Consider the following 27,442-nt stretch of genomic DNA (forward strand, 5'->3'; position numbering starts at 1 on the left):
CTGAAACAGTGCCAGGTGCAAACTGGAAAGCGAAAGTGCGTTCCCAAGGCTGCGTGGTGGGGGGGCACCCCCGCAGGTGGAGGACGGGGCGCCCGGGGGAGGGTCGCGCGAGGAACGCAGGAACAAAGCCTCTAGAACCAAGCGCCCTGAAAGGCCGCACACCAAGACCAGAGCCGAGCGTCCCTCAGCCGCGGCGGGGCCGGGGTTTGGGCTCCTGCCAAGCAGCAGCCGCACAGAAGGCGGGCTGGCCTGGGGCCGCTGCGGGCTCTGTGGGCAGCCAGGCTGTCGCTGCTTCCAGGCACCCTCCTCGGTGGGAAGTGTGGTCCAGAAGGCAGCGCTGGGGTCCGCTCCAGTCCCCGTGGAGCGGCCACCTGGGAGCTCGTGGCAGGTCCCTCGGTCCAAGGCACAAGAGCGTCTTGTGGAAAGCGCCCCCCCAACACTGAGGCCTGGGGTTCAAGGGGCTCCTCAGACTCAGGGCCCAGCCAGCCAGCTCCGGACACGGCCGGAGGAGACTCCAACCCTCTGCACACGCCCAGTCTCTCAGGACATCACAAGAGCCTAAGGCTTGCCTTCTAATAAAAAACATTAGCTATTCCTTTATTCCTTCAAACATCCTAATTTGTGCCCAAGGGCCAGCCAACCCCTGTGGTCACATGGTCCCTGCTGGTGGAGCCTCCCCAGCCTCCAGCTGTTTTGGCTGTTTCTCCGGAAGCGTCGGTGCAGGGCTCTTCTCTCTGGGTGGGTGGGCTCACGAGGGTCCAGCACAGCTCCTGCCTCCTGGAACACAGAGAAGCCTGGATAGTGGGGACCCCCAGATGGCACTGTAGGGCAAGAAGCACAGGCAGGCACCATGCCCCAGGGGGGCACAGAACCAGGCTGGCCGCCCACCTGCAGTCCATGCAGGGACCCTGCTGAGGGCAGGCCCGGGAGCCTGGGTTGGCTTCTCATGGGACATCCCCCACTGCCAGCATCCCCTGTGGACCCATCTGCCTAGTCCCAGACCTAGGACCTCTCCAGGCACAGCCCCCACCATGCTCAGAGGAGCTGACTCCTACCTCTGGGAACCTGTGGACCTGGACGTCCTTCCCTCCGCGGGATCTCCACCCCATAAACTCAACTTATCTGTGCTGAGTGCCTAGTTGGTGCCTGCCATCCGCACACTGAGGCCCCAGCAGCACCAACCACGTTACTGCCTGCATGGGCGCACATTCCTGCCACAGCTGACACTTATAAACCACGTCAAGCGTAGAGAGAAGAGTGCCAGCAACACAGACGGGTGCCGGGACTGTGGCGCTGCCTCAAAAAAGCCACGGGCAGCATCTCTGAGCAGCTGACCACTGACCAGAAGAGACATGATTGGAATAAGGGAAAAGCCTTACAGACAGAGAAGAAAGACAAACAGCAGAGCTGTGCAAAGGCCCTGAGGCACATGCATGCTAGCAAGCAGGAAGCACCACAGCTGGAGGCGTGGAACCCAGTGGCAAAGGGAGGTTAGATGGCCCACCCCAGGGCCTCCAAGATCCCAGAGGCCTGTATATACCCACACCCAACCTAACACCATCACACTTGATAGGAGCTCCAAAGGGCCAGCCTACTCTGCATCTGGACAGCTATAGGCTCCCACACGCCTAGAGCATGGCCACAGGGAAGGCCCGCGCTTACCCTGCGCTCACACCAGCCGCCTCCTCTTCCGGGCATGCCAGGCATGCCGAGTTCTCAGCACATCAAGGTTGTCAAAACTGTCTAGGCAGGAAGAGCCCTGCCCAGGGTCTGGGGCTTCCTGTAACAGAACCCAGGCAGAGAAGGACAAGAGTGACTCCCCAGCAGAACATGCCAGGGAGGAAGCTGTGTCCTGATACCGCAGAACCAGGGACACACGGCTCCCCAGACCTGTCCCTGTGGAGATAGGGTGGCTTGTGGATGAATGGGGGCCACAGAAGTGTAGACATGCCCCCCTCCCCGGGCATCCCCACCTGGGGACTCCAATTCCCTTGGAGTCAGACGCCAGAGCCAGCGTCCCATGTCCTGGTTCTCCCAGCCAGGCCAGCAGGGCAGTGCCAAGGAATACAGGTGACTGCCAGTGGAGAGCCTGCACGCAGGACAAGGGACAGGAAGCTCTCCCTCCCATAGCCCCGGCCCCAACACCCCCTCTGCTGTCCTGACGGCACAAAGGTTGAGTCCTAGCTGGGGACGGGCCACCAGCGGCAGGAGACCCCACAGCCTCCCTGACGTGGCACACAGTGAGAGATGTAGGTCCCCTGCTGGCCCCAGGAACAGGGCCAAAGGACACCTTGCCAGGAGCCCCGGGGCCACCACTTCCCGTGTTTGTCAGGCTTTTTGCCAGGGAAGAAGGAAAGCAGTTTGCCTCCATGGCTCAGAAAGCTCTTCTGGGGTACGCGGTGCCAGAGTCGGCAGCTGGAAGGATCTCGGTGTTCTGACACGCAGAGCCACCTCTGCAGAGCTGGTGCCCCAGTGGAGGGTCTATGTGCACGTGGGGCACCGGGACCCAAACTAACCCGCTCCCTCGGGCGAGGCTATGTGGTGGGGGCCCCAAGAGGGGCCAAGGGGCTAGAGAGCTTCCTTCCTCTGTTTTCCACACTGGCCGCAGGGCCTCGTCCACAGCCTGTGCAGACCTGGAGTCCGCTTCCTCCTCCTCAGCAACCCGCGGGCCAGGACTCCCGACTGGGTGCGGGCGCTGCCGCTGGTGGCGGGGGGGCGGGGGCGCCTCTGTGCCCATGGCCACCTACCTGAGCGGGGAGAGAGGCCACCGGCCCGGCCTGAGGACCTCCTGCGGAGCGGCCATCTCCGAGCTCCAGCTCCTCCAGGTCACCCTCGCTCTCGGGCTCAGCCCTCGTGGCCACGGACAGGGTGGTGGGGACGCCGTGTGGAGACAGGGTGGCCAGGAGCGCAGGGAGGGTGAAAGTGGCCAGGAAGCGGGCCTTCAGCAGCAGGTAGGCCGGGCTGTCCCGGAGCTGCCGATGCACCTGTCCCAGTGAGGCCTGCAGGGCTCCAGCCGCCCCACTGGACGTGAGGGAGGCGGCTCTCCGCTCCAAAGCCTTCTTGTGGAGCAGGAGTCCCGACAAGGCCCGGAGGCTGTACAAGGCAGGGGGCTGGTAGGGCAGCCTGGTCCCTAGTGGGGGCACACACACCCCCTGCTGTCCCTTCAGCCACTCCCGCACGGCTGCCTCGCTCTCCTGGGATAGGAGGTCCAGGTCCAGGGCACCCCTCTCAGCCCCAGGCCGGGATGGGGGTAGCCTTTCCATGCCCAGAGGCCCTGTGAGTCCCCCTGGCCCTGGGGACCCCGGTGTCCCTCCTGGGCCACTCCCAGGGCCAGTGCCCGCTTGCAGAGGCAGCTGGCTGCACGAGGGGGGTCTGGCTTCAGGGCGGTCAGCTGTCCTGGTCATCTGAGAGGGTATCCTGGGCTCGGCTATTTCCCTGGCCGCTTGGGCCTCTCCAGGGAAGGAAGATCCCCCACGGGCATGGGACCCGTCACTGCCCACTTCCACAGAACTTTGGGATTGGCAGAACCTCGGAAGGGTCGAGAGGTCTGTCCTAGAGGGAGGATCTGAGCCTGTGTCCACGTTGGCTGGGGGCCGCCAAGGGTGGCTCTGCCCAGGGGGCCTGGGGCCCTGGCCTGCCTGCATCCCAGGCAGCGTGGACAGCAGAGGCACTGACAGTCCTTTGGGGTCAGAGGTCCCTGCTGGCCCAGGAAGGCCCACCACGGCTGGCACTGGGAGCAGTCCCTGGGCTGTGAGCACCCAGGTGACAGGCAGAGAGGTGCTGGCTGCCACATGTGGCCCGCCCTTGTGCGTGGCCAGAGCTGGCGTCAGGCCGAGGGGCTGGACCGGCAGCTGAACGGGGCTGGGGCTGGCAGGGAGGAAGAGTGGCACCTCCGGCAGGCCCTGCTTCCGGGATGCGGCGGGGGCCTGAGACTGTCCCAGGCCGCCCTGATGGCCGCTCACCAGGACCTGGCTGGGAACCGGAGCTCCGCAGGCCGCAGGAGCAGCCTCTGTGGAGGCCAGGCCGCGGGCCCCGACGGGCAGGGCGGAGGGCTGCTTGTCCTCCGCTGACGCGCTCAGTCCCGTGGCTGCAGGGTCTGTGGCAGCCGGGCCCGAGGCTGCGGGGTTAGGGGTCGCCTCTGGGAGCCGGGGCTGGAGCACCAGCGGCGAGAGCAGCAGCTGGGGCGGGAGAGCCACGGAGCTTACGGTGGCCTTCCTGGCCCGGGCCTCTCGAAGCCGCTTCTCCCGCAGCAGCTCGGAGACAGTCTTGGGCTTGGGGCGGGGGCCGCACAGAGCCGGCAGGGGCCCCTGCGGACCAGACTCAGCTCGGCAGGGCCGCAACCCCCTGCTCCCTTTTTGGCTGGTGCTCTGCCTTGCAGCTTCCTGCGCTGGCAGGTTCCGGAGGCCGCGGCCTGCAGGGGACACGTGCAGGTGAGCTCCACGTGAGTGGACTGTGGACAGGCCTCCCAGATGTCCCAGTGGAGGGCCCGCAGAGAGGGTGGGCGGCTGCTGCGGGCCCAGAGCAGGAGCCTTAGAATCTCCTCCGCAAGTTCCTAGACCTCCCGGAGCTCCTGCCGTGGCCAGGGCAGCAGGGCCTGCTGGGCAACGGCCAGCGTGTACCGCACACGGGTGCCGGCCTTCAGTACCTCCAACACGACTGCTGGGCACCACCACCCGCCTCGCGGGGTCTCCCTGGGCCCCAGACCCTTGCATGATGCTGCTGGTGTGCGGAGGCTGGCGGTGGCCCGGACACCCAGGGCTGGCTTATGTGCAGGGAAGGTCGGAGCCTGAGCAGCTGCCTCGCCCACTCCCGGCAGGCGTGCTACTGTCCCCACTGTGGGACTCGGACAAGACCTGTCACCGAGGCCGTGGCTGTGCTGCTCAGAGCCCGAGACACAACGCCCCTTCCCACTAGGCTAGGTGCTGAAAACAAGAGCGGCGACAGACGGTACCTGCGGCGTCCTGTGACGGTGACATCTGAAACACAAGAGCCAGCGCTTCGGGAAGTCCCAGGCCCAGGCCCACTTCTCCACCCACAGCAAGACCCTCCTCCTGCCCTCACCTGCAGTGGGAGCGGGAGTGGGGGCCCCAGGCACCAAGGCCTGCCTCCCTCCCTCCCCACATCCTCTTACAGGAACCACTGGGTGAGCTCATCATGGTGGGGTCAGGGCTGTGTGGTCTGAGGGAGAAGCAGGGGCCTGGCTCTCCAGGCAGAACTCGGGGGCTCTGGGGCCTGGATGGGGCTCCAAAGGGCCAACCCGGTCATTCTGTCTTTCCCTTCAGTTGCGACGACCCAGGTACACGGCCTCTCGCAGACAGACCCCATGCCCGGCATCCCACCCCAGCAGGGCCGATGCCCAGAGCAGTAGATGCCCAAGGGCTTGGAGGCCTCCACGCAGGGACTATGCGGTACCAGCGCTGGTTCTGCCCCCGTGGGCGTGTCGTGAAGCCCTCAGGACTCCAGGCAGACAAGGAGGCGCCTCCCAGGAGGGCGGGCACAAGGCGGCCAAGAGCCCGCAGGCTGCTCTCAGGGACTGGCCCAGCCTCTAGGGAACTCGAGAACACGTCCTGTCCCTTACTTCCTGGTGTCGGGAAAGGGAGCAAGGGGTGACACAGGCCAGGTGAGCCTGTGCCCGGTGCTCACCCCTGCTCCTCACCTGCAGCAGCCCAGGCGCTGGGTCCCGAGCGCCAGTCTGGAGCAGCGCAGGAGTCTGGGCCTTCCTCTCCCGAACGACCTCCATGCAGCCGGCAGTATCGATCTGGAGCAACTGAGGGGCGCGTGTGATGTGCACATGGCACGTGCCGGACGAGAGCCCATCCCCCTTCCCTGAGATGATGAGGGCATCTGCAACCAAACTTGAGCCTGCTCTGACCACTACTCGGGGGAGGTCCGGAGGCTGGCATAGCCCCTCAAGACCACGACCCCTTCGCTCAGGCCCTGCCTGGCCTCAGGGCCTGGGGGCATCGGAGCAGAGCTCCCACCGGGCTGGGGTGTTCGTCCCCCAAGCTTCCATTTACACGCTTCCCAGCACCCCGTCGCTTCTCAAGAAGGAGTTTAACTGATGGTGGTAGGGACAGGGCTGCCCCTTCCACAGGGACCAGCCTGCCCAGCATCACAGGCCACTGAAAGACCCTTTCAAGGCTCTGAAACTTCAGAGACTTAGACCTCAAGAAGTGGGCCCAGCTTCACCCAAGGCAGGCTCTGCCTTACGGGACTCCTCACCTGGATAAAGAGGGTGAACGCAGGGGTGCTGGCCAGCCGGGCTTCCTCCAACTGCTTCCGGATGCCATCGGCTGAGGAAACGAGGGCATGCGTGTGTGGTTAGCAAGGCCCCTCTTCTCGGGCCCCAGAGAACCCTGCATCCATCTGCCACCACGCCCAGCCAAAAGGAAGGGCAGGAGCCCGGAGAGAAGGCTGGCCCTGACTGGCCTTCGGAGCCCCCAACACTGAGAACACGACCAGCTTTCCAGAAACCTGCACGCAGGCACTGTGCACCTGAGCCCTGAGAAGACCCTAGCTAAGGCCCGAATGCTGGTCGCTCCCAGACCATCTCCCCTGGGCTAGTCAGGTTGGAGACAAAACCCAATCAGCCCTCCAAGGGGACCTCCCCCTGCACCTACCTGTCCCAGCACAGTGACCCTCCATCTGCCCTGTGTCTCCCCACTCCCAGGCCCCACAGGAGGCTCTCAGCGGAGCCCAGGGGCAGTACCTCGGGTGTGTACGGTGGCAGGCCTCCGGGGGAAGCACGGCAGGACGACGTCACCCACCCATGGGCTCACGGCCATCATAAGTTGACGCTCAAGGAGCCTCCTCTGTAGGGCATGTCCCCGCCACCGCCGCCTGCTCCCAATCGTCCCGTGCCACAGTTGCCGTACAGGGGGCCCGGCCACACCGTCACTGGCGCTGGTCCCCAGGGATGAGCTGAGCAGGCACGGCTGCCTCAGTTTCTCCTGAGTAAGGAAGAAAGGCACCTGGGCTTCCAGGCCAGACTTGGCTCCCGGACTGCCTATGCCACACCCCCTTCTCCCTGGACTGGGGAGGAGCCCTGGGCCACCAGGGCAGTGGCGGGGTGGAGGCCAGCCCCTACCAGCGTCTGGCGCCGGCGGGCTGTGTTGGTCCTGAGCACCTGCAGCACGGTCTCCAGTGGCACCTTCAGCAGACGACTCCCACTCTGAGGGACAGACAGCGTGAGGCGGGGCCCGTGGGGAGCACAGGGCCTGCAGGGCAGCGTGCACACCCCCGCACCCAGATCCCAGCGCGGAGTGGTGGGAACTGTCCTGAAGCAAGGTGGCCTCGGCGGGTCCCAAGGGCCTGGCACCCACGTGCCTGCTGGGCTCGGCTGCAGCCAGCACTGGCGGAGGTCCCTGCTCCTCTGCCTCCAGCTGGCGCCCCTTGCCGATGGCACCACAGGAGCCTGATGGTCACAAACGTGGCAGAGAAGCCACGCACAGCGGTGACTGGTGCATACACTCTGTCCAGACGCCCGGACAGCCTGGCGTCCCCTCAGGTGTCACCGAGGGAAGTCTCTGACCTCTCCCAGCACACGCGGCCTGCTCACCGCAACCCTGCGCGCAGCTGGAGCCAGGCAGGTGGCCAGGGCTCCGACACAGCGAACACTGCCAGGACGGGCGTACAAGGGGCCGGACAAGGTGGGCCCATGCAAGTGGACACTGGGACCCTGCACGGGGGAGGTGTCTGGCCTTTTGCAAGCCAGGAGGACACCCCCTGCCCCGCCCCGCCGCTGCTCAGGGATAGATGGATCAGAAACAGCTCCAAGTCCGTGGGCCCACCAGGCAGTACCCTCAGCAGCTCCCCTGCTCGGCTTGTAAAGCAAACCCATGGGGAAACAGAGGCGGCTGCTCTAGACATGACTCTCCTGAGACAGCCAGAAGCGAGTACTCTATCGAGCTGGGACGGGTATCCGCTCTGCCGCACCCAGGAAGGCCACCGATGTGAGGTCAGACCGGCCCGCAGTGCCTCGGCTCCAGCTTCGTGACCCCAGAGCAGCAAGGTCGGACGCAGCACCAGGGCCCATGGCCTACCTTGTCTGCTGGCTCCTCTGAGTTTGAGACGTGAGTGTCTGCTGAGTCTGGGCACCCGATGCCTCTCGTGCTGGTGCTGTGGGTCCCGGAGGGAGTGTCTGCCTGGCCCACCTCCTCGGTGGGGCGACCGGCTCTGCTGCTCTCCTGAGCCTCGCTGGAGCCCCTGGGAGGGTGGGGGGAGGCAACACGGCGTCCTGGCCAGCCTTGGGCTCCCCCTCCACACGGCTCACTGGTGCTCTGCCTGGCAGGCACCCATAGGTCCATGTCCGGCACGGTGTGCTGAGCCGATGGGAGCTCCTGGTCACCCGCCCGGGCCTCCGGGGCTTCCTCTGGCTCCGAGTCCTCACTGTCTCTGCTGCTGCTGCTGCTGCTGCCGCCGCTGCCTCCGCCCTCGCCACCGCTGTCCCCGCTGCTGCTGTCCCCACTGCTGGAACTCCACCGCACGCTGCGAAGGGGCCTCCGTCTCCTCCTCCCCCGACTCTGCTTCTTCTGTGGGGAAAGGCTACTTGGAGGCCTCGGCTGCCCAGGGCTCACGGACCAGGGGCAACCAGCAGGCAGGCTAGCCCTTTGGGGAGAGCCCAAGCAGGCTGGGACATGGTGCACTGGGGTACAGGCCCCCTGGCCCCTGACTGCCTTGAGGGGACAGCAGCTATCGGGAGAGGCCGGGGCTCTCTGCCCTCGGCTTCCGGGAAGAAGAGACACCAGGACCAGAAACCAGATGTCCCTCCTCCTCTCCCTGCTTGGCAGTGATGTTGGCCCCACAGGTGATGGGGCTTTTGGACGGACTTTGGTAGAGACGCACCCTGACCATGATCTTCCACTTGCTCAGACACTGGGAGCCCGTCCGGTGGGGCAGCTCAGACGCTATCCTTGCCCAGTGACCTATAAAGCACAACAACGTGGAAGTTGCTTCCCACGCCTTTGACGACAAGCTCACAGCCTGAGTGAGAGGCTCTTCTCGCACGCGTGCTGTCTCTGTACAAGGCCTGCGCCGCATTCCCTGAGAATGAACGCCGGCCGCGCACGGCTCCCCGCGGGAGAGCAGTTTCCAAACTGTAGCGCACAGCGAGGCCTTTAGAAAGAGTCTAGGGGACGCACGAAGAGAGGGAAGAACCCATCTGCGTTTATGTGAAGACGGCCCCTGTCTGCCACACCCCGGCGTCTACACCAAACACTGCAAATTATTCTCTTCCCGACAGTGCAGGCGGGAGAAGACCGGTGCCTTGATTTTAGAGCAGTGGGACGCCGGCCACAGTCAGCATCCCGCGGGTGCCCGAACCCGGCAAACCCACAGCTCGGGTCTGTTCTTAGGAAGCGCCGCACACAGCGAGCAAACTCAGGCCGGCTCTGGAGCCGAAACGAGAAACCATTGAAATGCGCGTCAGTGGTTGGGCAGCCGAGGCCGTTCTGGGGTCTTCCTCAGGAAGACAGGACGCGCTGTCGACAACAGGGGGAAGGCACAGGACGCGTGAAGACAGAAGGTTCACAACGGATGACACAACACTACGTTGTAAAGCAGGAAACAGCGGGACCGGGAGCTCACATCGAATGCCTCAGCTTTATGAAGCTGCCCCAGAAACGGGCCCAGAGTGGGTCGGGCAGGCGTGTGCAGCCGGGAGCAGCCGTCTCCAGGGGAGGAGTGGAGCCAAGGCGCTCCCGAACCTTCCCTTCCGACCACGCGTCAGCGCACAAGGGGGAAGAGCCGCTGCCCCAAGCTGGGGAGATGCTGGGGACACGGAGGGGGCTGGCGTCGCCACCAGCTGCGCTCCCGGGGGCTCCGGGCAGCAGGCCCAGGACTCACCGACGCCGTGCTTGTCGATCAGCTCGAGCAGCTTCCCCTCCTCGCTTGCGGCCCACCGGCCCTTCTTCAAGCCAGCCTGCAGCCGCCGCACATACCTGGGGGCAGCAACGACACGGGGACATTTTGGGCGCCACAATGCCCTCCTGCAGCTGTCCCCGCTCCCACGGCCGCCCCCTTGCCGGCAAGGGCTCCGGGACCCGGCACCAAACGCTCACGACTGAATAGAAAATTCAGATGAACTGAATTCCGTCAACATTAAAACCTTTTCAGTGTGTCTACAGGACGCCATTGGGAAAGCCACGCCGACGCGGCTCCGGATGAGGGACTTGCAGCCGAGCACGTATCCGTGCACACAAAGCCATGACACACGGACAACGTGGTTTCGTGACCGGGCAGGACGGCATAAATGGCTGTTTCTCCAGAGTAGACATGCAAAGGGCCAGTCCACGCACCAATGCTCAATGCCAGGGGCCACCGACAGAAGCCACTGAGATGCCACCTGCCACCCTGCGCCGGCTGGAGCTGTCGGGGGTGCTGAGCTCCCAGAGCCTCCCGTGGGGACACTGCTGTGGGAGACCTGGGCAGCCCTGTGTGTCCCGGAAACCCCACTCGCAGGCGCACACCCAGGAGTGGCCAGCATGCCCGTCCACACAGAGGCTTGTGCACGTGCTCCCGTCGTCAAGGTGCGCCCACAGGGGGAGGGTCAGGCCTTTGTCATCCACGTATCTTTTTAAACTTCTCTACACCCAACGTGGGGCTCGAACCCACGGCCCCGAGATCAAGAGTCGCACATTCCACTGACCACACCAACCGGGAGCCCGCCCTGGGTTGCATCGTTAAGGCCGAGAGGTACCCTACCGTCCGTCCAGCGTGAGAGCGACTTTTGTTGTTGACCTGCTCCCCCGCTGACAGACACCCTGTTCCCGTGTGTGGCCGCTATGAGCAGCGCAGCTCTGACCGCGCGCGGCCAGGTGCCCGGTTTCGGTGGCCGTGCGGCGGCTCAGCCAGCTCCCTGAGGAAGCTCACGCTGTCCTCCGTAGGTGCGGCTTCGTGCCCTCGTCTACACCCGCCCCCTGGCGCAGTCTTAAAGCGCCTGTCCCGAGGCGCACAAGGTGCCAGCTCGCTGCTGCCCTGGTGTTTCCACAGCGACCGAGGCCGCCAAGACTGGTCTTCTGTGCTCTCCGGAGAAGGCCCGGCTTGAGCCCTCAACTGTTTGTTGGGAAACAGCATTTCCCTGGGGCTGGTCACACGCTCTGAAGGTGCCTGGGGTAACAGCCGCACAGATCACCGATGACAGTGACCCCCAGACCACAACCCTCGCGGGAACATGTCATAAGACACGTGCACTCTGTCATTAGGGACTGTTACAAAAAGCCAGGCTGAGGAAAGGAGGTCGCCCAGCCGACCTTCCAGAGACCTTGCAGTCAGGGATCTGGAAAACGGACTTTAGCCACAGGCTCAGGGTAACGTCCCCGGGCCACCGTGGCTTGTGCCTGTACAAAAGCCTGGTTCGAAAAAACAGGGATCCTGCTTCCCGACCAGCCACCCCGGGTACGCAAGGTTCTCACGACCACCCCAGCCTCCACCAACAGACCATCTGGGGCCACAGACGGCTCGCCCACCCTCTTGGCCTCCCCGGAAGTGACCCCAGCAAGGCCTCCCTCCCCAGAGAGGTCAAACTCACCGGTCTCGGCACTGGGCATCGCTCCTACCTGGCACCTCCTCCCGGATTTTAAACCAGTCCTGCTGCCCGTACTTGGCAACTGCTTGAAGCAGCTTCTGCAGGACAGGACGGCAAACATGTGAGCCTCTGCAGGCCACTGTGAGCTCCCCAGGCCGTGTCAGTCTGTTTTGGTAGGGACGGCGGGCGCTAGGCTCCCATCCTGGGGGACAGCTCCCCTTGGTTTCTGCGGCCGTCCACTTACCGCGTCTTCCTCGGGGGCCCAGAACCCCTTTTTCAGGCTGGGGTCCAAGCTCTTGGTCCACCGATAGATGAGCTGCATGGAGTCCCTCCCTTCCATGTAGTAGACAACTGGGGACAGACGGGACCCGCGGTGCGGAGGGTGGGTGACCCTGGACGTCCCCCTCCAGCCCCACCAGCTAGTCGCGACCGTGCTGCCTCCGCCCAGGCGGGGCCTTGGGTTGGGCAGGGGGGCCCTGCGAGCCGCAGCAGGGGCCCAGGTGACAGGGCCCAGGCGGGCACTCACTCCTCCGGTAGGGGATGTGGCTGCCGACGCGCATCTCCCGGATGAGCTGGGCGAGCAGGCGGTCCTCCTCGTGTGTCCACTCCTTGCGCTTCAGGGCCTTGTTGTGTTGCTGGTATTGCTGCAGGCACTGGAAGGCGCTGCGGCTGGTCTTCCCGAGGCCCCAGAGCAAAGCAGAGTGGGTGTCACTGGCACGTACCCCCTCAGAGCAGTGAGCGAGCTGCTCCCACCAGACCCCGCGGGGACAGCGGAGGGCCTGAGGCCAGAAGGCCACGAAGCACCCACTCTGCACGCTCACAGACACACAGCGCGTCCTGAAAGCCCGTGACGCTGCATCCACGTGACCCCAAAGCGACACTGGGCTCCTCAGGGAAACGCCCTGCTCCGCAGCTGGGGGCGGAGCCTCCCGCAGAGCACGTGACTCTGACGCCCCGGGGGCCTCGCTCCAGCCCTAAGCTGGGCGCCTACCAGCCTCCCTGAAGCCTCCGTCGAGGGTGGCTGAGCAGTGCCTGCATGTCGGGGCAGGAGGGGACACTGTCCTAGGAGAGCTCCGGGGAGGGCTGCAGCCTGGCCTCCACATGCGCGCCCGCCCGGCTCGTGAGCCGCCGGCGTCCACAGCAGATGTGGGGCCCAAGCCTGTCCCCTCACTTGTGCCCCGATGGGAAAACCAGTGCTTCAATTTGATCTCTTTTCTCCCACAGAAAACCCTCGGGGCGCAGAGAACACAGACAGCTGGACACATGCAGCCTGCAGGCCCACGAAGTCTGGGTGTGGGGATGCCTTTTAGGACACGACGCCAAGAGCGCGGCCCCGGAAAGACCGGGGCAGCGGGCCCCTGCGGAGACAGAGACCTGCTGGAGCGGAAGACAAGATCGAGGCAGCGAGGAGACAAGGCGCGGAGAGAAAAACCCGCGGAAGCCTGTGATTCCAAGTGCACAGGGCGGTCTTTAAAACTCATCAGAAAACAATGAAAAATAAACCAAAAGTCTCCACGGGCACCAGGCCAGCAATGACATGCGGGCGAGAAGGAAAGCGTCATGTGTTCAGCAACACAGAGACGCAGACGCGAATGTGACGCTGCCACGCGCCCGTGAGGACGGCCGTGTCTGGAGCCTGAATGCCACCACACGCCGGGGACGACACAAGGCAGCAGGACCCTCGTTTGTGGCTCGGGGTCACGGCATGGGGCGGCCACTGTGGAGGACAGAACCAAACGTCCTCAGGATGCGACGGCTCCTTGGCGTTTACCCGGAGCAGCTGAACATTCACGTCTCCACAAACGCCTGCACACAGACCTCAACAGCAGCTTCTCAGCCGCCGGATCCCAAGCGTGACCAAGACGCCCTTAGCAGGCGGAGGAACAGAGTGAGGTCCGACCAGAAAGCACTGTGTTATTAGCGCTAAAGCAGCACGAGCGGCCAGGCCGGGAGAGGGCCCGGAGGCACCTGTTCCCGAGGACGGGGCTGTCCGGATGGGCTGCACGCGGCAGGACCCCGGCTCCGGGCCATCCCGGGAGAGGCCGGCAGGGCACCCGAGTGTGCGAAGCCACCCCGTAGACGCGTGCCCCCATGCCCTGCCCACGCCCACACAGGGCACCCAGCCCGCAGGACAGCCCCGCCCGCCACGGTCGGCTTCAGGCGCATCCCGGGTCAAACGGAAGCGCCGTTCTGGCAGGGACGCCAATGGCGGGGGCGACGGACGTAGGGGGAGGCTCTGTGCCTTCCTCTCAGTTTACTGCGAACCAACTCGGTTCTCAACCAACGCGCTAAATAAAACCCCAGAAACTAAAAAAGACTAAAAACGACTTTAAACCTGACTTACTGAGGGTACACAGCCTAAGTGCGCGTGCGCCAGCTTCCTCAGCGGCTCCGTGTGCGGAGCGTGGCCAGCAGACACAACGGGGGTTGGGGTGGGGGGACGGACCGTGCCTTTCTGATGCCGGCATGGCGCTCTGGCCGAGCAGCTCTACGGACCGAGCTCAGCAGGACAGACAGGCCATCTGCCACCCTCGGGGTCTACACTTGTCTCTGGCTTCAGTTCAGTTTAGCTCAGTTCACGGTGATCATGTGCCTGTCCGCGGCAGCGATCGGCTCAAAAACGGGGCTGCACTCCTCAGCCTCCCAGGCCGCGCGCCGCTGAAACTCAAACCAGGGCACAACCCGAAGGATTCCCGAGACGCCTGAGCGCGTACGAGAGAAGCACCTCCCTACGCTAAGGCCCACGGAGGCAGCGAGAGCCACAGAGAGCTGTTCTCAGTGCAGCGAGCCTCCAACACCTGCACGGCGGAAACAGGCCAAGCGAAGCCCTTGGTCCTCACCTTAGAAACAGCATAAGAGCCCAGAGAAAACTGGGAAAAGCGTTCCTCTGAGAACCCATCAGAACCAACTCTTGAGCTGGATAGAAACGAGGCAGGCTCCAGAAGGAAGCCAGAGACAGGCCTTGGGAGGGAGGTGGAGGGCAGGTGAGCACTCGGAGACCGGAGGCTGAGGAACCGTAAGCTTCCAGAGACTCAGCCCAGAGAGCGGTGGAGAGGCTGTCCTCAAGGGCAGCAGGATGAAGAAATCTGTGGGCTCCCAGCGCTGGGCTGTGACCCGTGGCCCGTGGCAACCCCAAACCTGCCCAGCCTCCTAGACCTGCACCCGAGGCCCCTCCAGTCCTCACCCCCAGCTCCTTGGCGATCTTCTGCCACTGCAGGTGGCCATGCTGGGCTGCAATGGCCTTCAGCTGGTCCACCTCCTGCCCGCTCCACTCCTGCTTGTTGATGCTCGGATGCTCCCAGTTCTGCCAGAATTTCCGGATCTCCTCCGCACTGCGGCCACCCTCGAACTGCTCCGGCAGAGAAACCCAACCTGTAGGGGCCATTGCTCACCGACTGCTGGCGGCTCGGCACCCGGGAAGAAGTGGGATCCCCGTCCAGTTTGCCAGGACTCATACAGCCAGAAGTGGGGGTTCGGCTCCAAGCATAAAGCCTGAACCTTCCCACTCATCCGTCTCAGAAAAGGCAGCACACCCCAGTGGGGCGGGCCCAATGTGCGGCTGCCCAGACGTTTCGCGGCAGGTGCGACCCCCCGGGACACAGCCTGACTGCCTGAACCTGACCTTGCCGATCCCAGCCCCTGCCCTCAGCTGCCAGGATGGACGTGAGCCACCAGCCCAGTGTTGCTCCGACTTACATTAACATTGGAAATCTTCTCCCAGTCGTGGCTGTCCAGCCTATTCCCCAGCAAAGTCTCCTCTGGGAGTTGCCTGGTGGAAGGGACAGGCTACCAGGGTCATGCCAGGCCTTCCGCACCTCTCCCCAGGCCACACCCTCCCTGTAAGACCCAGCTCACCGGATCTCCTGGACCTCCCTCTCTGCCTCCTTGCTCTGCTTCTCCAGGACCTGCCGCTCCGCCTCGCTTGTCACCCTACTCCGTTTCTGGTGCAAGTACTCAAGCCTACAGGGCAGGCAGACACACCAGAGTCACCCACATCACGGCCGCATTCTGGGGGGTAGGGGTGGGCGTGCTGGGGCCAGCGTGGCTTCCCTGAGGACCCCAGCACGCATGTCCCCGCACAGGATAAAGCCATGTGTCAGGGAGCGAATGCCAAAGCCTGGCTCCGACCTCAAGCAGGAAACCGCCCACAAGCAGCAGCGACGCTCCCTCCTGGCTGTCACCATGGTCACATCAGGCACAGACAGTAATGACTACTGGCCAGCGTCCCAGCTGCCCACCTTGGGCTCAGTATGCAGGGAGGTGTTCTGCGGGCAGCCTGGCGACAAGCCAAAGCCTACTTAAGCCTGTGGTCACCCCTTCTGGAAGCCAGGGAGGAGGAAACCATCCCTGAAAACAAATCCTGACCCACACATCAAGCCATGACACCAGAGGCAGCCCCTGGGGCCCCTGGCCCAGCCACAGGTGCATGTGACATGGTCACACAGTGTCACACCAGCACAACGTAAAAAGACCGTCTCACGAACGATCCGCATTCAGGCCAGAGAAACTGCCCCAGCAGCACGACTGCACGTGGCCACTGGGCCTGCCTGGTTCTCGCACACCCGACCTCGAGCACAGGTGCCTCTTCGGGGGAGAGTCCCAGGGATGCGCGCCTCTCCCGCTGCGAGCGGAGGGACGTGGCCACATGGAGTAGCCGTCACCAAGCGTCCAGCCCGGACTGCCCCCAGTCACCGGGGAGGCTGGCGGCCGCAGCTGTGCTCAGACTTACTTCAGTAACTTGGGCTGAAGCAGGCGCTGCAGGCGGTCGCTGACCACTGACCTTCGGAGCAAGGCCTTTTCCCAGTTCTTCCCTGACGAGACACGACGACGTCAGCAGCGCCTTCCCCTACCCTGATGCGAGGATGTGGTGGGCACACAACCAGGCCAGGACCACAGGGCTGGCGGGGGGGCCGGCTGCGGGCAGGGGGCCCTCTGCCCAGTGAGCTGGACGCCTTGACCCGAGCTCACAGCTGGCCCCTGGGGCTGGGCTTTCAGAAAGGGAGACCAGACGGTGAGCCGTGGGGAAGGGGGGTCCCCACATGGCATGAGCCAGGCAGGGGCTTTGAGGGGCCAGTCCCAGGGGTCAGGGCGCGAAGGAGTTCACAGAACGGCAAGAGGGCATCTGAGGAGAGGCAGGGCTGCGGCGCGGAGACCCAACACAGGCACGTACATTTGGTCACCAGGAGCTCCTCGAAAGCCTTGATGCCCTGGGCGGCCTTCTCCCGCGTCTCCTCGTTGGCAGGAGGCCCCTGCCCGATAAAGCACTGTCACGTCGTGGCCGGGACCCGGATACGTTCACCTTACGGGCCGAGCATGTCGCTCTGGGCCCCACTAGGACTCTGGAGCCTTTCCCTTGGCCTCCTCGAGCAGCTCGGCCACGTGGGAGGCCCGACACCAGACACTTGGGCCCAGAGCTGCTCTCTGGGGAGTGGCTGGGGGCCAAGAGGCGTGTGGGGCGGGCTCGGCGGCTCCACAGGACCTCGCTACCAGGCCGGCACGACTCGTCCAAGCTGCCCTGCCCATGGTGCCCCCTCTTACGGAAATATCCCCGGGGATGATCTGTGACCGGAGACCCTTTCACCGCCGGCAACCGAGAAGAGTTAAAGGAGAGCGGAGAGTATCATCCTGGACAGTCCCAGGAATTCCCAACACCCACAGGTGTGCAGATGAGAGCTCCTTCCCACGCAGCCTGCTGCCCACCCCCAACCTCCTTGATGAGAGCAGGGCCCCCGCCACTCACCACTCCGGTCACCCTGTCCTTGAAGTAGGGCTTCATGAAGTGCCCTATGTACAGACTCGGGGGCAGGCTCTTGCCGTCCTTCGCCTTGGGGCCTTTGGACCCTGCCAGGTCACACAGGATCTCCTCCTGTGGCAGATACAAGGGGCCCTCTGGAGTCAGGCGGCAGCGACTCCCTTTGCGGATGAGGGGACCTGGGCAGTCAGGGAGCAGAGCTCAAAGCCCTGGTTCTGGGGTGTCTGGCCAGGGGCGTTCTTAGGGCCTGGCCCTGTCCTACCTGCTGCTCCCGGTTCTGGGACAGCAGGAGGCTGACCTCCGCCAGCCTCTCCTGGATGACCTCCTGGTAGACCATGTTCAACTGCAGGCAGGTCTCTGGGTCTTCGGGGAGGGTCTTGTCTTTGGGGTCATCCTCACCATTGCTGGCCTCACCCCACCGCTCCTCTTCCTGGTTACGGGGGGAAACTGCTGCTGAGGAAGGAGGCACACAGACGCCACCCCCGACCCCCCAGCCCGCGACCCAGGGCAGCACAACGAGAATCTGAGCTTATGCTCTGGTCCCAGGACCAGCAGGAGACCCCCCGATGTGGGACTGTGTCCAGCGCGTGCACATTCCATAACTTTGGACAGGAAAGAAACATCTGGGAATACGTCTCGGGTGGGAATGTACGAGGAACCTCTTTACCGTCCTCTTTCCACAACAAACATTTCCATAGCACTCATGGCTCAGAACAGGCTCATGTGCCCTTGTCACCACCAGAGGACAACACGTGTGAGGATGGCCAGCAGGACCTTCGGGTGAGGAACTACAGTAAATCTACGTCAGGGGCACTATCCTGCCGTTAAAAACTGAAATTAATTCTGTACCTACTGCCTTCGTGAGAGAACACGCAACAAACTATAAAAACTCTCCAACTTTATGTGTGATCCTAAAATAAACAAAAGTAGCACTAAAAACCGGACTGACTGAGGGTCTATGTGCCCAGCACCGTCCTGGGACTGACTTGTGCTGTGACTGCCCCACTGCATGCTGGAAACTGGGGCACAGACAAGCAACCATGGGGGCCAGAGCCGGGCGGCAAGCACGCCGGAAACCTTCCACATGTGGCACCACGCCCACGCTCAGACGCATCAGGAAGCTCGGCAGAGCCAGGAGACGTGAATGCCGAGCCTCAGACGAAAGTCATCCTGGAGCAATTTCAATTTTGGTGACAAATACTTGGGGACAGGTCACCGGCAATAACAAAGTCACGGAAAACCTGAAATGTGCTCTGAGCACCCCCCCTTGGTCCTGGGTGCACTGGCAGGGGTGGCATCTGCCTCGGTAAGCACCACAGCCTGCTCAGGCCAGTAGTTACCGAGCCTGGGGATCCCGCAGCCTCCGAGTCTTCGTCTGGCAGCGAATCTGTGGGAACACAAAAACACTGTGCAGGTGATGGGGACGGGAGCCCACAGCCACCACAGAAATGACCCACAGGTGCAACACAGGGTCGCTTCCTTACGGCCACCGGCAGCGGAAAGGCTGAAGGGCCTCGGGACAGAAGTGACCTGCATCCCCAGCAGCCAGCAGCTGAGCGCTATTCACCAATAGACAAGATGGGCCCCGAACCGAGGTCAGGGTCAGCCAGAGAGGGCAGATGCACCAGGACCACGCGGGGAGCCCTTGCAGGAGCCAGCCCCGTCCTAGGGATGCTGGAGTTAGTTGAGGGCAGAGGCAGGGCTGAGGGCTTGGAGGAGTCGGAAACTCTGCGGAACAGCCTCAGAGCTGCCCCCGAGGCTGGGGAGAGGCCTGAGGGCCCAGTTTCTCCTAGACTCTGACCGCGAGCAGGTTCCCAATCGGAGCTGTGTGAGGGGCCTCTGGGCCCAGGGAAGCACCAAGGACAGCACGTGGGGGTGGCTCTCGGTTGCCCAGCACGATGGCCACTGACAAGCTGAGCTCTGCAACCTTCCGACCACTGAGGAGGACAGCGGGCCGCCCTCACCGGACAGCGCGCTCACTCCCGGCCCTCTGAGGACCAGTGCTAACGGCCGCCTCGGGGAGTAAAGGCCGAGGTCAGCGTGGCCGAGCTGCACTGGCCTGGAGGGGGCCGGACGGGCGTGAGAGCTCACCTGCATCAGAATCCAAGCCCAGGCCGGATGCTGAGATGCCCACTCCGACGCCGGAGGAGCTGGGGTCCAGGATCCGCTCGAGCTCTGCAATCTCCTTCGCTATCTTCTCTCTTTCCGCGTTGACATCCATGACCTCAACCTGCCACGGGCACAGGCCCCAGGACTTCAGAGACCCGCCCTTTGCACATGCCAGCCGTGGGGGGACAACAGAAACCGGCCAGAGCAGGCAGTCTGGTGTGGGGGAGGGGGCCCGGACCGTGGCTGGACGCCCCCAAACCCCACAAGCATCCGCTGCCGGCTCCCCAGGCGCTGAGGCCATGTGGATGCGGCCGGCCCGCTCAGAGGCTGTGACCAGCGGGCGGCAGGGGCGCGGACACCGGCAGGGCCGCAGAGCCCGTCTTCCCACGGCCGCACGGGTACCGGGACCGACACGGCAGGCTCCGGACGCCGGGTCACCAGGGCACACGGGCGAGGCCCCGGCGCGCAGCACAGGCACGGGCGGCCCCGGGGACACGCGGCAGGGCCCCCGCACCTACAGGGCGCCCTCGGGACCTGCTCCCTGAAGCAGCGCCCGTGCGGGGGGCCGGCAGGGAAAAGGGTCCCGCGGCTTCACGAGCGCGGCCCGACCCAGGGGCCGGGGGCCAGGGAGCCCGACCGGCCGTGAGCTCAGCTGCCGCCTCCGCCGCGGCGCGGCAGCGGTCCCGGCTTCGCGCCTCCCGCCGCGCCCGGGCCCCTCCCCGTCGACCCCGCCGACCTCACCGCCGTCCCCGCCGGCCTCACCGCTGTCCCCGCCGTTCGCACCGCCGACCTAGCCCTCCGCGGCGCCGCCGCCCCCCACACTTCCGGCGACCGCGAGACCGGAAGTCCCGCCCCGCGCCCACAGCGCGGGGCACGCTGGGCCGGGGCCGGGAAGTGCTGCCCCCGCGCGGCCGCCCTTGGGACTGCGGAGCGGCGGCCCGGGGCCGGGATGGTGGGCGGGGACGGTGGGCGGGACTGGACAGCCCCCTCTTCCCCTAGCAGTGAGCTCCGCGTCGCCGGACCCCGCTCGTCTCTGCCTGCGCTAATTCTATCCGGGTCAGTTGTTCGCTCCGGCGAGCAAAGCGGACAAGTGCTCCGCACCGCGGCGGCCAGAGCCAGAGCCCGCCTCACCACCCACCCCCAACCCCGGGGCCCCGCGCGGACCTCTAGGCCGTCGGGGGGCGACCCGAGCTCGGCGCGGCCCGGGTGCAGTGGCTCCTCCTGGGGGCGTGTGCAGGGTGGAGGCGGGGGCAGGGCAGGGGCGCCACACACCCCCCCACCCCCGTCTGAGGGGCGTCTCCGGGGCTCAACCGGGTCCGCTGGAAACCGGGAGTGCGCCTTCCCCTGGTGGACAGAGCAGGGTCAGGGTCAGGGTCAGGGACGCCCCGGAGAGCCATACTGGACTAACGGGCCGCCGGGTGACGCTGGAAGTCCTGAGGCGGCGCTGGCCGTGCGCACAAGTAAGCCTCTGGCAAGGAGCACTGCGGGAGGAAGCTCCGCGCTTCCCGCCGCCCCTCTGCCTGCCCTTGCGGGGGGCAGAGGTCAGGGCCGGCTTTTCATAGCGCCCCAACCCCTTGCACACCCAGAAGAGAACCTCTCCCTAGCACTTTGCCTCTGACACCAGAGCAGCGAACCCACTTCTACGTGGCAGGCTGGAGCGGGCTGTGATGTTTAAAAAGCTGGGCTGCGTGACTGAAGGATGCTCCGCCCAGAGGTTCCAACGGTGCCCACTCAAAAACACGCAGCTCTCTGACGTCTGGTGTGCGGGCCACCGTGGTCAGGCCCCGGCAGCATGGTGTGAGTCTACCCTTGACCCCACAGGCCACGGATTAATGCTTAATGTATCAGCACAAATCACCCCCTACGACAAGATGCATGCCCTAAAGTTAGAAGACAATACCATGCTTCTCAAGCATAAAGACCTGGTTAAGTCAGAAAAAAAGGGACAGTTCATAGGAGTTTTACAATTTATTAAATAGAAAAGCTGTCAATTTGAACAGGAGGGAAAAGGGAAATTTATTTAGAAAAATAACATCTACAGAAAAATAGGCAAGAAGGCACGCAGTGCATGTTCCGCCTGCCCCATGTGGCAAAGCAGTTGGAAAGGCTCCGTGGAGGGCCTTGTGCCAACATAGGGAGGCTCTGCACTCTGAACTCCTGAAGCCTAAATGTCATGATATAAACCCCCTTGAAACACGTATCGAAACCCTCCAGCCAAAGCACTCTTTCAAACCCGCCCCATGGCACAGAGGTGCACTTAGATGGCTGCACACAGTGGCCCGCCTGGGTGACCCAGGGCCCCCGCGTGGGACATCTGCGCTCAGGTCTCCCATGGCAGGCACGCCCACGGGCCGGCAAGAGTGGACTCCGAGCCGGCAGGGGCCCCAAGGGAGGCTGCAGGGCCCTAGGCCTTCGGAAGCAGCTACTGACCACAGCTCCCCTGCTTTCTCTCCTGTCGAAATTAAGGATGAGCCATTGACTTATCTTATAATTAACATTCCAGAATGACAACGGAAGACACTCATTACAGAACTGTGCTTTTCAGTTTAGTAACTTCAAAAAAATCACTGGCTTTTATAGAAACGTCTTCCGATAGAGCATTACTCTGGGAAGTAGCGGGAGCTCGAGGCCCCAGAAGGGCTGCGGAGAAGCCGGTGCGGCTCTCACGCAGGGGCTGCTTCTCCCTGCAGAGGCTGCTCACACTTCGCAGGTCACGAAATTAGCAGGTCATGATAAATAGCTTTACTCCGGGTGAGCACGACATATTTAAAGACACAACGGCATTTCCAAATCTGGTGAGCAGAGACGTCTGGCTGTAAGCGAGGCTACGGCCTAAAAGCACGTCAGGGTTCTCAAGACTCCTCCTCATCTCTAATTTCAGAAATTCTGTCTATAGATTTAAGGATTTCAGCAACAAGATTCAACGTTTCAGCTCCCGAAACCAGCTGCCTGAAATGGAAACATGGCTGTTACAGGCCTGCTACCACGACTCTCCGATGACCCCGACAGAAGCCAGAAAGCAGCCCCTGGGGGGAAAGTAGACTCTGGCGGCCGCCACTCCTTCCCAGAGGGGCCCGGCCCTGGGGCAGGCAGTTGGGGAACCCAAGGGGAGCGACTGCAGCAGCCATCTCCGGGGGGTTCTCCAACGAACTCATCTGCTTCTTATGACGAGAGGGAAACACTGTTATTCCTCTCCGTGCAGAACAGAAGTGTGCAGCAGGTGACGGAGCTGGGACTCTGACCTGTGTGAGGTCAGCGCTCCGGTAAAAACCCCTTACCGCGCAGACAGTCCGAGCGCCTGCTAGCCGGGCACACGAGGTGCAACCTCAAGGTTAACAGCGCCAACAAGTGCATGTCTGCTCCCAGAGCCCTGTCTGCTGTGTCTAGTGTGGTCGTGCTTTCAAACACCAAGCTGAGGACCCCCTCCCCCCAGGCCCACTGGCCATCTCAGCCTCACCCCTGCCCATGCCCAATGCCCTCGGCCCCCCCGCACGCACTTTATTGAGGAGTGGGCATTGTTCATGACGACACGGAGGTTCTGCAAGGCCACATCGGTGTTTTGCTTGACCACCGCCAGGCTGGCGCCCTGGCCGGAGCGCAAGGCTTCATTCTCACGCTTGAAGTTGGAGACCTGTGCCTGCGGCGGCAGGGCAGGGAAGCAGTTTGGCGGCCACGGCCTTGGCACAGGCAGTAAGGGGACATGGGCTGGCCCCCGCGGCAGGCGTCTCCTGAGGGGGCTCCCCGGGGACCCGGGCTTCCCCCGTCCATGGGTCCACCCTCAGCACTTCTCCGCAGCATCGGGAAGTTCATGCGGGGCCCTGTGCCATCCCGGACAATGCAGCCTGTGCCCAGCACCCTGCCGCTGAGCAGAGCAAACAGGGCTGGGAGGACCGGGCAGGGGGAGAGCCGGCGGGGCTGGACTGCGCGAGCCAGCGCTGCTAGGGAGGCTCCCAGACCCTATGCCCGTGCTGGCCACGCACCTGGAGCAAGCTGATCTCCTGTTTCAGCTTCATGACGTGATTTTCTGCCTTCATAGCCCGTTTCTGTCCCGACAAAAAAGAAACAAATAAGCACCAGCACCATGTAACGCGGCAAGACGTGGAAACAGAGTGAAGGTGGCCCTCCGCCCTCACCGTGAGGGGCCCCTCCGGGCGCTGCACCTCTGCGGGCTTACGGCAGAGGAGGGGACACAGCCAGCGCATCACTATGCCCACGCACCCTCCCGGCCCCTGTACCGTCATCAGCTCCAGGTTCTGCTCCACCTGCTGGACCACGGACTCCAGATCGTGGTAATCACTTTCCTCCTTGATCATTTTCGCTTCCAGCTTTCGCTCCAGTGTCCTCACCCTGGGGACAAAGAAGACCAGGCTGTCGATCACCCACGCAGCTCACTGTCCGGATGCGTCTGAGAGGCAGCTCGGTGGGGCGGGCGGCTGACCACCACGAGGCCAGCGACCCACGGCTCTGCCGCTCTCAGCAAGTGCGGCTGGCGGGGGCGCGCGTCGGGTCTGCGCTTTCACTCAGAACACGAGAAGCGTGTGTGACGCGGGTGACCCGCGGACAGGGAAAGCCGAGTGTGGTCCCGCCCCGGCGCCCCGTCCCGGACAGCAGATGGATGGGTGTGCTCGCCGGCATTCTGGAAGCAGTGCTGACTCAGGGCTTACGTACATTTCTGTTTGAGTCTCAGAGAAGCTCTGGACCTCTGTCAGCTTTCTTCTCAGCTTTGAGTTTTCATCTTTCAACTGCAGAGGAAGAAAACCCCTATTAGAAACTCTGTGTCTCACTCAAACGGAGGCTGCATTTCTGCAAACTGGTTCTGCAACTTCTCAATAAATGAATATTCTGGAGAGGAAGAGAACCAGGAGTGGAGAGCTCTCTCTTTAAAGGCCTAGAGTCACGGACATGCATTTCATTCCTGACCTTCTTTTAAGTGATAATCTCTCCTATAAATGTTTCTTCTACTCAGAACACAGCGAGACATCCTTGAGCTGGCGCCTAAAGTGGACCTTTCCTGAGGGGGGGACCTGGAGGGTCTCCGAGGTTCCTGCCCCAGCTGGGCTGCAGCCCACCGCCCCGCACACGGCTCTGCTGGTGGCGCGACGCACGGGGAATCTGTCAATGTGGGGCGCCGGTGCACAGGGCGCACCGCAGACCGTCTGGTCCTTGGTGCCAAGACCCCAGGCCACCAAGGCCACCGGGAGGCTCCAGGTCGTCTGTGAATTCGCCACTTGGACACGCGGCGCCACTCAGAGTCCCTCACTTACTGCTTCGTAGCTAATCTGCAGTGTCCGGAGATGCCTATCTCCCAGGGACTCTCCGTGGGCCGCAAAGTCCGTGCTGGGGCTCCCTGGTGGAGAGGCACGAGACTCAGAGTCGCTCAGCGTCCACGGGGGCAGGGTCTCAGGCCCCACCAGCTCCGACGGGGTGGAGAAAAAGGAAATGTATGTGCTGCAGGGTGATGTGCTGGCGGTGACCCCCGAGGGGCGGCTCTGCTCCACAGTGGACGGCAAGTAGGCTCCGTTCCACCCGTCGTCCTCATCCTCGTCTTCGTCCTCGTCCAGAAGATCACCAGCCCCTGTGGGGTCTTCAAAAAATGGCTGCTGATATTCCAGGCCATACCCCACGGTCTGGGAGGTCGGGGAGTTGCGGCCAAGTCCCAGTGTGTGTCTCGTGGCTTCCTAAAGAAAACAGCCGGAGGCACAGCTCAGACCCAGAAGCTGCTGGAAGCCTGTCTTCCGAGGGGCTCGGCAGTGGAAAGAACAGCCCCGTCCTGTCTACCAGGAAAGAGAAGAGCCGGGAAGGGTCCCGGGAGCTTCTCCACCCGAGTTTCCCATCGGCGTTAGCTGCCGGCTCCCTGTGCCCCCCCAGCTCCTGCAGCGTCTCCCACGTCGGAAGAGAGATGTCCTCTGGACGTTTCTCTGTGTACAATCATCGCAGACGACGCCTTGGATCTACCTTTGAATAAATTCTGTTGTTGCCTGGATCCTCTCCTGACAAGCTGAGGTTCTTGGTTTTTAGAAACTCTTTAAAGGAGAACGGATTGGCCTCTGCAAGGTCTTCAAGTTTATCGTCTGAAACAGTATGACATGAAATAATTGCAAAAAGTCTCCCAAAAGTAATCAAAAAGGAACATCCTCGTTATTTTTTTAGAACACAACCACATCTAAAATTGGGACCGCCACCCTCTTCATCCCCCCAGAATTCAGCGACACTAGGACGTGAAAAACCTAGCCAATAAAACAGCTGTCCTTCCGCATTCCGAATTTCCTTCCTGGGGTGCCTGGCTGGCTCAGGCAGTAGGACCGGTGACTCTTCACGTTGGGGTATGAGTTTGAGCCCCTTATTGGGGGGTAGAGTTTTAGTTAAGAATTCTCCTTCCCACTTCCAACCCCCTGGCTCCTGCACCTTGCTGCCCATGGAGACCACTCCCACGGACTCAGGTAGTTGCCCTGGGGTATAACCATGCTGGGGGCCGTCTAGAAGCTCCAACAGCGCAGCCAGCTTGAGGAACCCTGCTCTACCTCTATCCCTTTCCCTGCTCACCCATTCTTCCTTTCTTTCTCTTTCTCTACCTGCTTCCCGCTCTCCCCATCCCTACCAGCAATGACGACCTGAGCCCAGGCGCCAACCTTGTGCAAAGGTTACTCCCGTTTTTCTAGCCCGTGCTGCCTCTTCAGACCCCTGTGGTGTGCCTTCCCACATCTCTCTCGCCTTGCACATCAGGCTCATCTGTCCTCGTAGCCACGCCCTTCCTACACGGGGGTTAAGGCTGAGTCTGCGGGACTCCTCCACCACTTGGCACACTAATTACACGCTGTCAGACTGACAACCTGCCGTGAGGCACCTGATTGGCGCTTTGTGCTGGCCAGAGGGAAAACGAGAGGACTGCCCAACCACCCTACCTCCAAAATGTGTCTCTTGGGCTCCTGGCAGACCTTGCTTAGTACATTTCCCCTTTCCGTAGCCAAAATCTGCAAAGAGATGTCATCACCTTAACATGATCACAGAGGCTTCTGTGACAACAGCTTTTCAACACAGGTTCTCCGTCCCAGTGACTGCCACAGGCTGGGGAACTGCTCAAACACAAGCCCCTGGCTCCTGCTGGTGGAGATGCTGTAGCTTCCGTGGGCCCCGGCACGTGTGATTCAGAAAAAGCTCCCAGTAAGCTCGGATGACCAATGTGGCTGCCTGTGTCCTCCTCTGCCTTGTGATGCCTTCTGAATACACCCTCACAGACTGCCACTCTCCCATGACGACCTGATGAGACCCCACCTAAAGGCTCGCCCCTGCCCCAGGGCTGCTCCAGGGAGAGTAACCCCGCACTAAAGCCGGACACTGTCCCATGTCCCCCACCTCTCCTGGAAAAAGGGGGTGGTTGACGGTGCTCCCCTGGGGCGTACCTCTCTCTCGGCACTTACCATCCTACACTGGAAGGGTCTGTGCGGGGAGGGGCCGCTCTGCACCCGCGCCCCCAGGGGCCCGCACTCAGCGGCACTGGGCGCCCATCGCTGGGTCGGGAGCCAGCTGGCCTCCGGCGAGTCCCTACGGGCCGGCCGGCGGGGGGTGCTCCCTGAGGCTAGCGTCTCACCTGTGTCTCCCACGGAAGCTAGCACCGGGCTGGGCACATAGCACATAAACGTCGGCCGAATGCCGAGGAAGTGGGAGTCCAGGCCCCCGCCACGGGGACGCTCACAGTCTAGCTGGGGCAGACAGGACCGGCGCTCAGAGAACGCGGGGGCTGCAACAACAACGACAGCGATTGGCCGCGCGCTCCGCGGCCCGCCTCACCTGCAGCCCGGTCCGGCGGGGCGGGGGCGGGGGCGGGGGCGGCTCGGGGTCCCGGCGGGCTCGGCCCCGCCGCCCGGCCCCGCCGCTCACCATCCGGAATGACGAGGCTCCGGGCTCGGGACAGCGGGGGGACGCCCGGGCGGCGCGCATAGCCAGCCATCGCCGCAGGCCCGGCGGCGCCGGCCCTCCCTAGCCCGGCAGCGGCGGCCCCATGGCCCCGGCTCCGCCCCGGCCGCGGCCCGAGTCGCCGGCCCCCGTCGCCCGCCGCC

General features: G+C 63.4%; 2 protein-coding genes across 2 annotated transcripts; both read right to left on the bottom strand.

Moving 5' to 3' along the window:
* Positions 1-565: 565 nt before the first annotated feature.
* On the bottom strand, positions 566-20,181 carry SNAPC4 (small nuclear RNA activating complex polypeptide 4). Its single transcript, XM_044264556.1, has 24 exons — positions 20,148-20,181; positions 19,368-19,506; positions 18,617-18,663; positions 17,539-17,706; positions 17,265-17,390; positions 16,695-16,773; positions 16,254-16,335; positions 15,380-15,484; positions 15,221-15,293; positions 14,709-14,873; positions 12,051-12,198; positions 11,769-11,875; positions 11,528-11,622; positions 9,844-9,938; positions 8,845-8,924; positions 8,043-8,531; positions 7,088-7,171; positions 6,710-6,950; positions 6,223-6,293; positions 5,657-5,767; positions 4,952-4,976; positions 2,748-4,411; positions 1,663-1,780; positions 566-777 (listed from the first exon to the last, which is right to left on the bottom strand). The coding sequence occupies exons 2-23, from the start codon at positions 19,495-19,497 to the stop codon at positions 1,670-1,672; spliced, it is 4,296 nt and encodes a 1,431-aa protein (XP_044120491.1). The 5' UTR covers positions 19,498-19,506; positions 20,148-20,181; the 3' UTR covers positions 566-777; positions 1,663-1,669.
* Positions 20,182-21,338: 1,157 nt separating this feature from the next.
* ENTR1 (endosome associated trafficking regulator 1) lies at positions 21,339-27,378 on the bottom strand. Its single transcript, XM_044264557.1, has 10 exons — positions 27,264-27,378; positions 26,974-27,123; positions 26,288-26,356; positions 25,341-25,456; positions 24,650-25,063; positions 24,054-24,127; positions 23,621-23,732; positions 23,366-23,428; positions 22,883-23,022; positions 21,339-22,334 (listed from the first exon to the last, which is right to left on the bottom strand). The coding sequence occupies exons 1-10, from the start codon at positions 27,331-27,333 to the stop codon at positions 22,238-22,240; spliced, it is 1,305 nt and encodes a 434-aa protein (XP_044120492.1). The 5' UTR covers positions 27,334-27,378; the 3' UTR covers positions 21,339-22,237.
* Between the last annotated feature and the right edge of the window lie 64 nt (positions 27,379-27,442).

The sequence above is a fragment of the Neovison vison genome, chromosome 9, assembly GCF_020171115.1.
Source record: "Neovison vison isolate M4711 chromosome 9, ASM_NN_V1, whole genome shotgun sequence".
Taxonomy (NCBI): Eukaryota; Metazoa; Chordata; class Mammalia; order Carnivora; family Mustelidae; genus Neogale; species Neogale vison.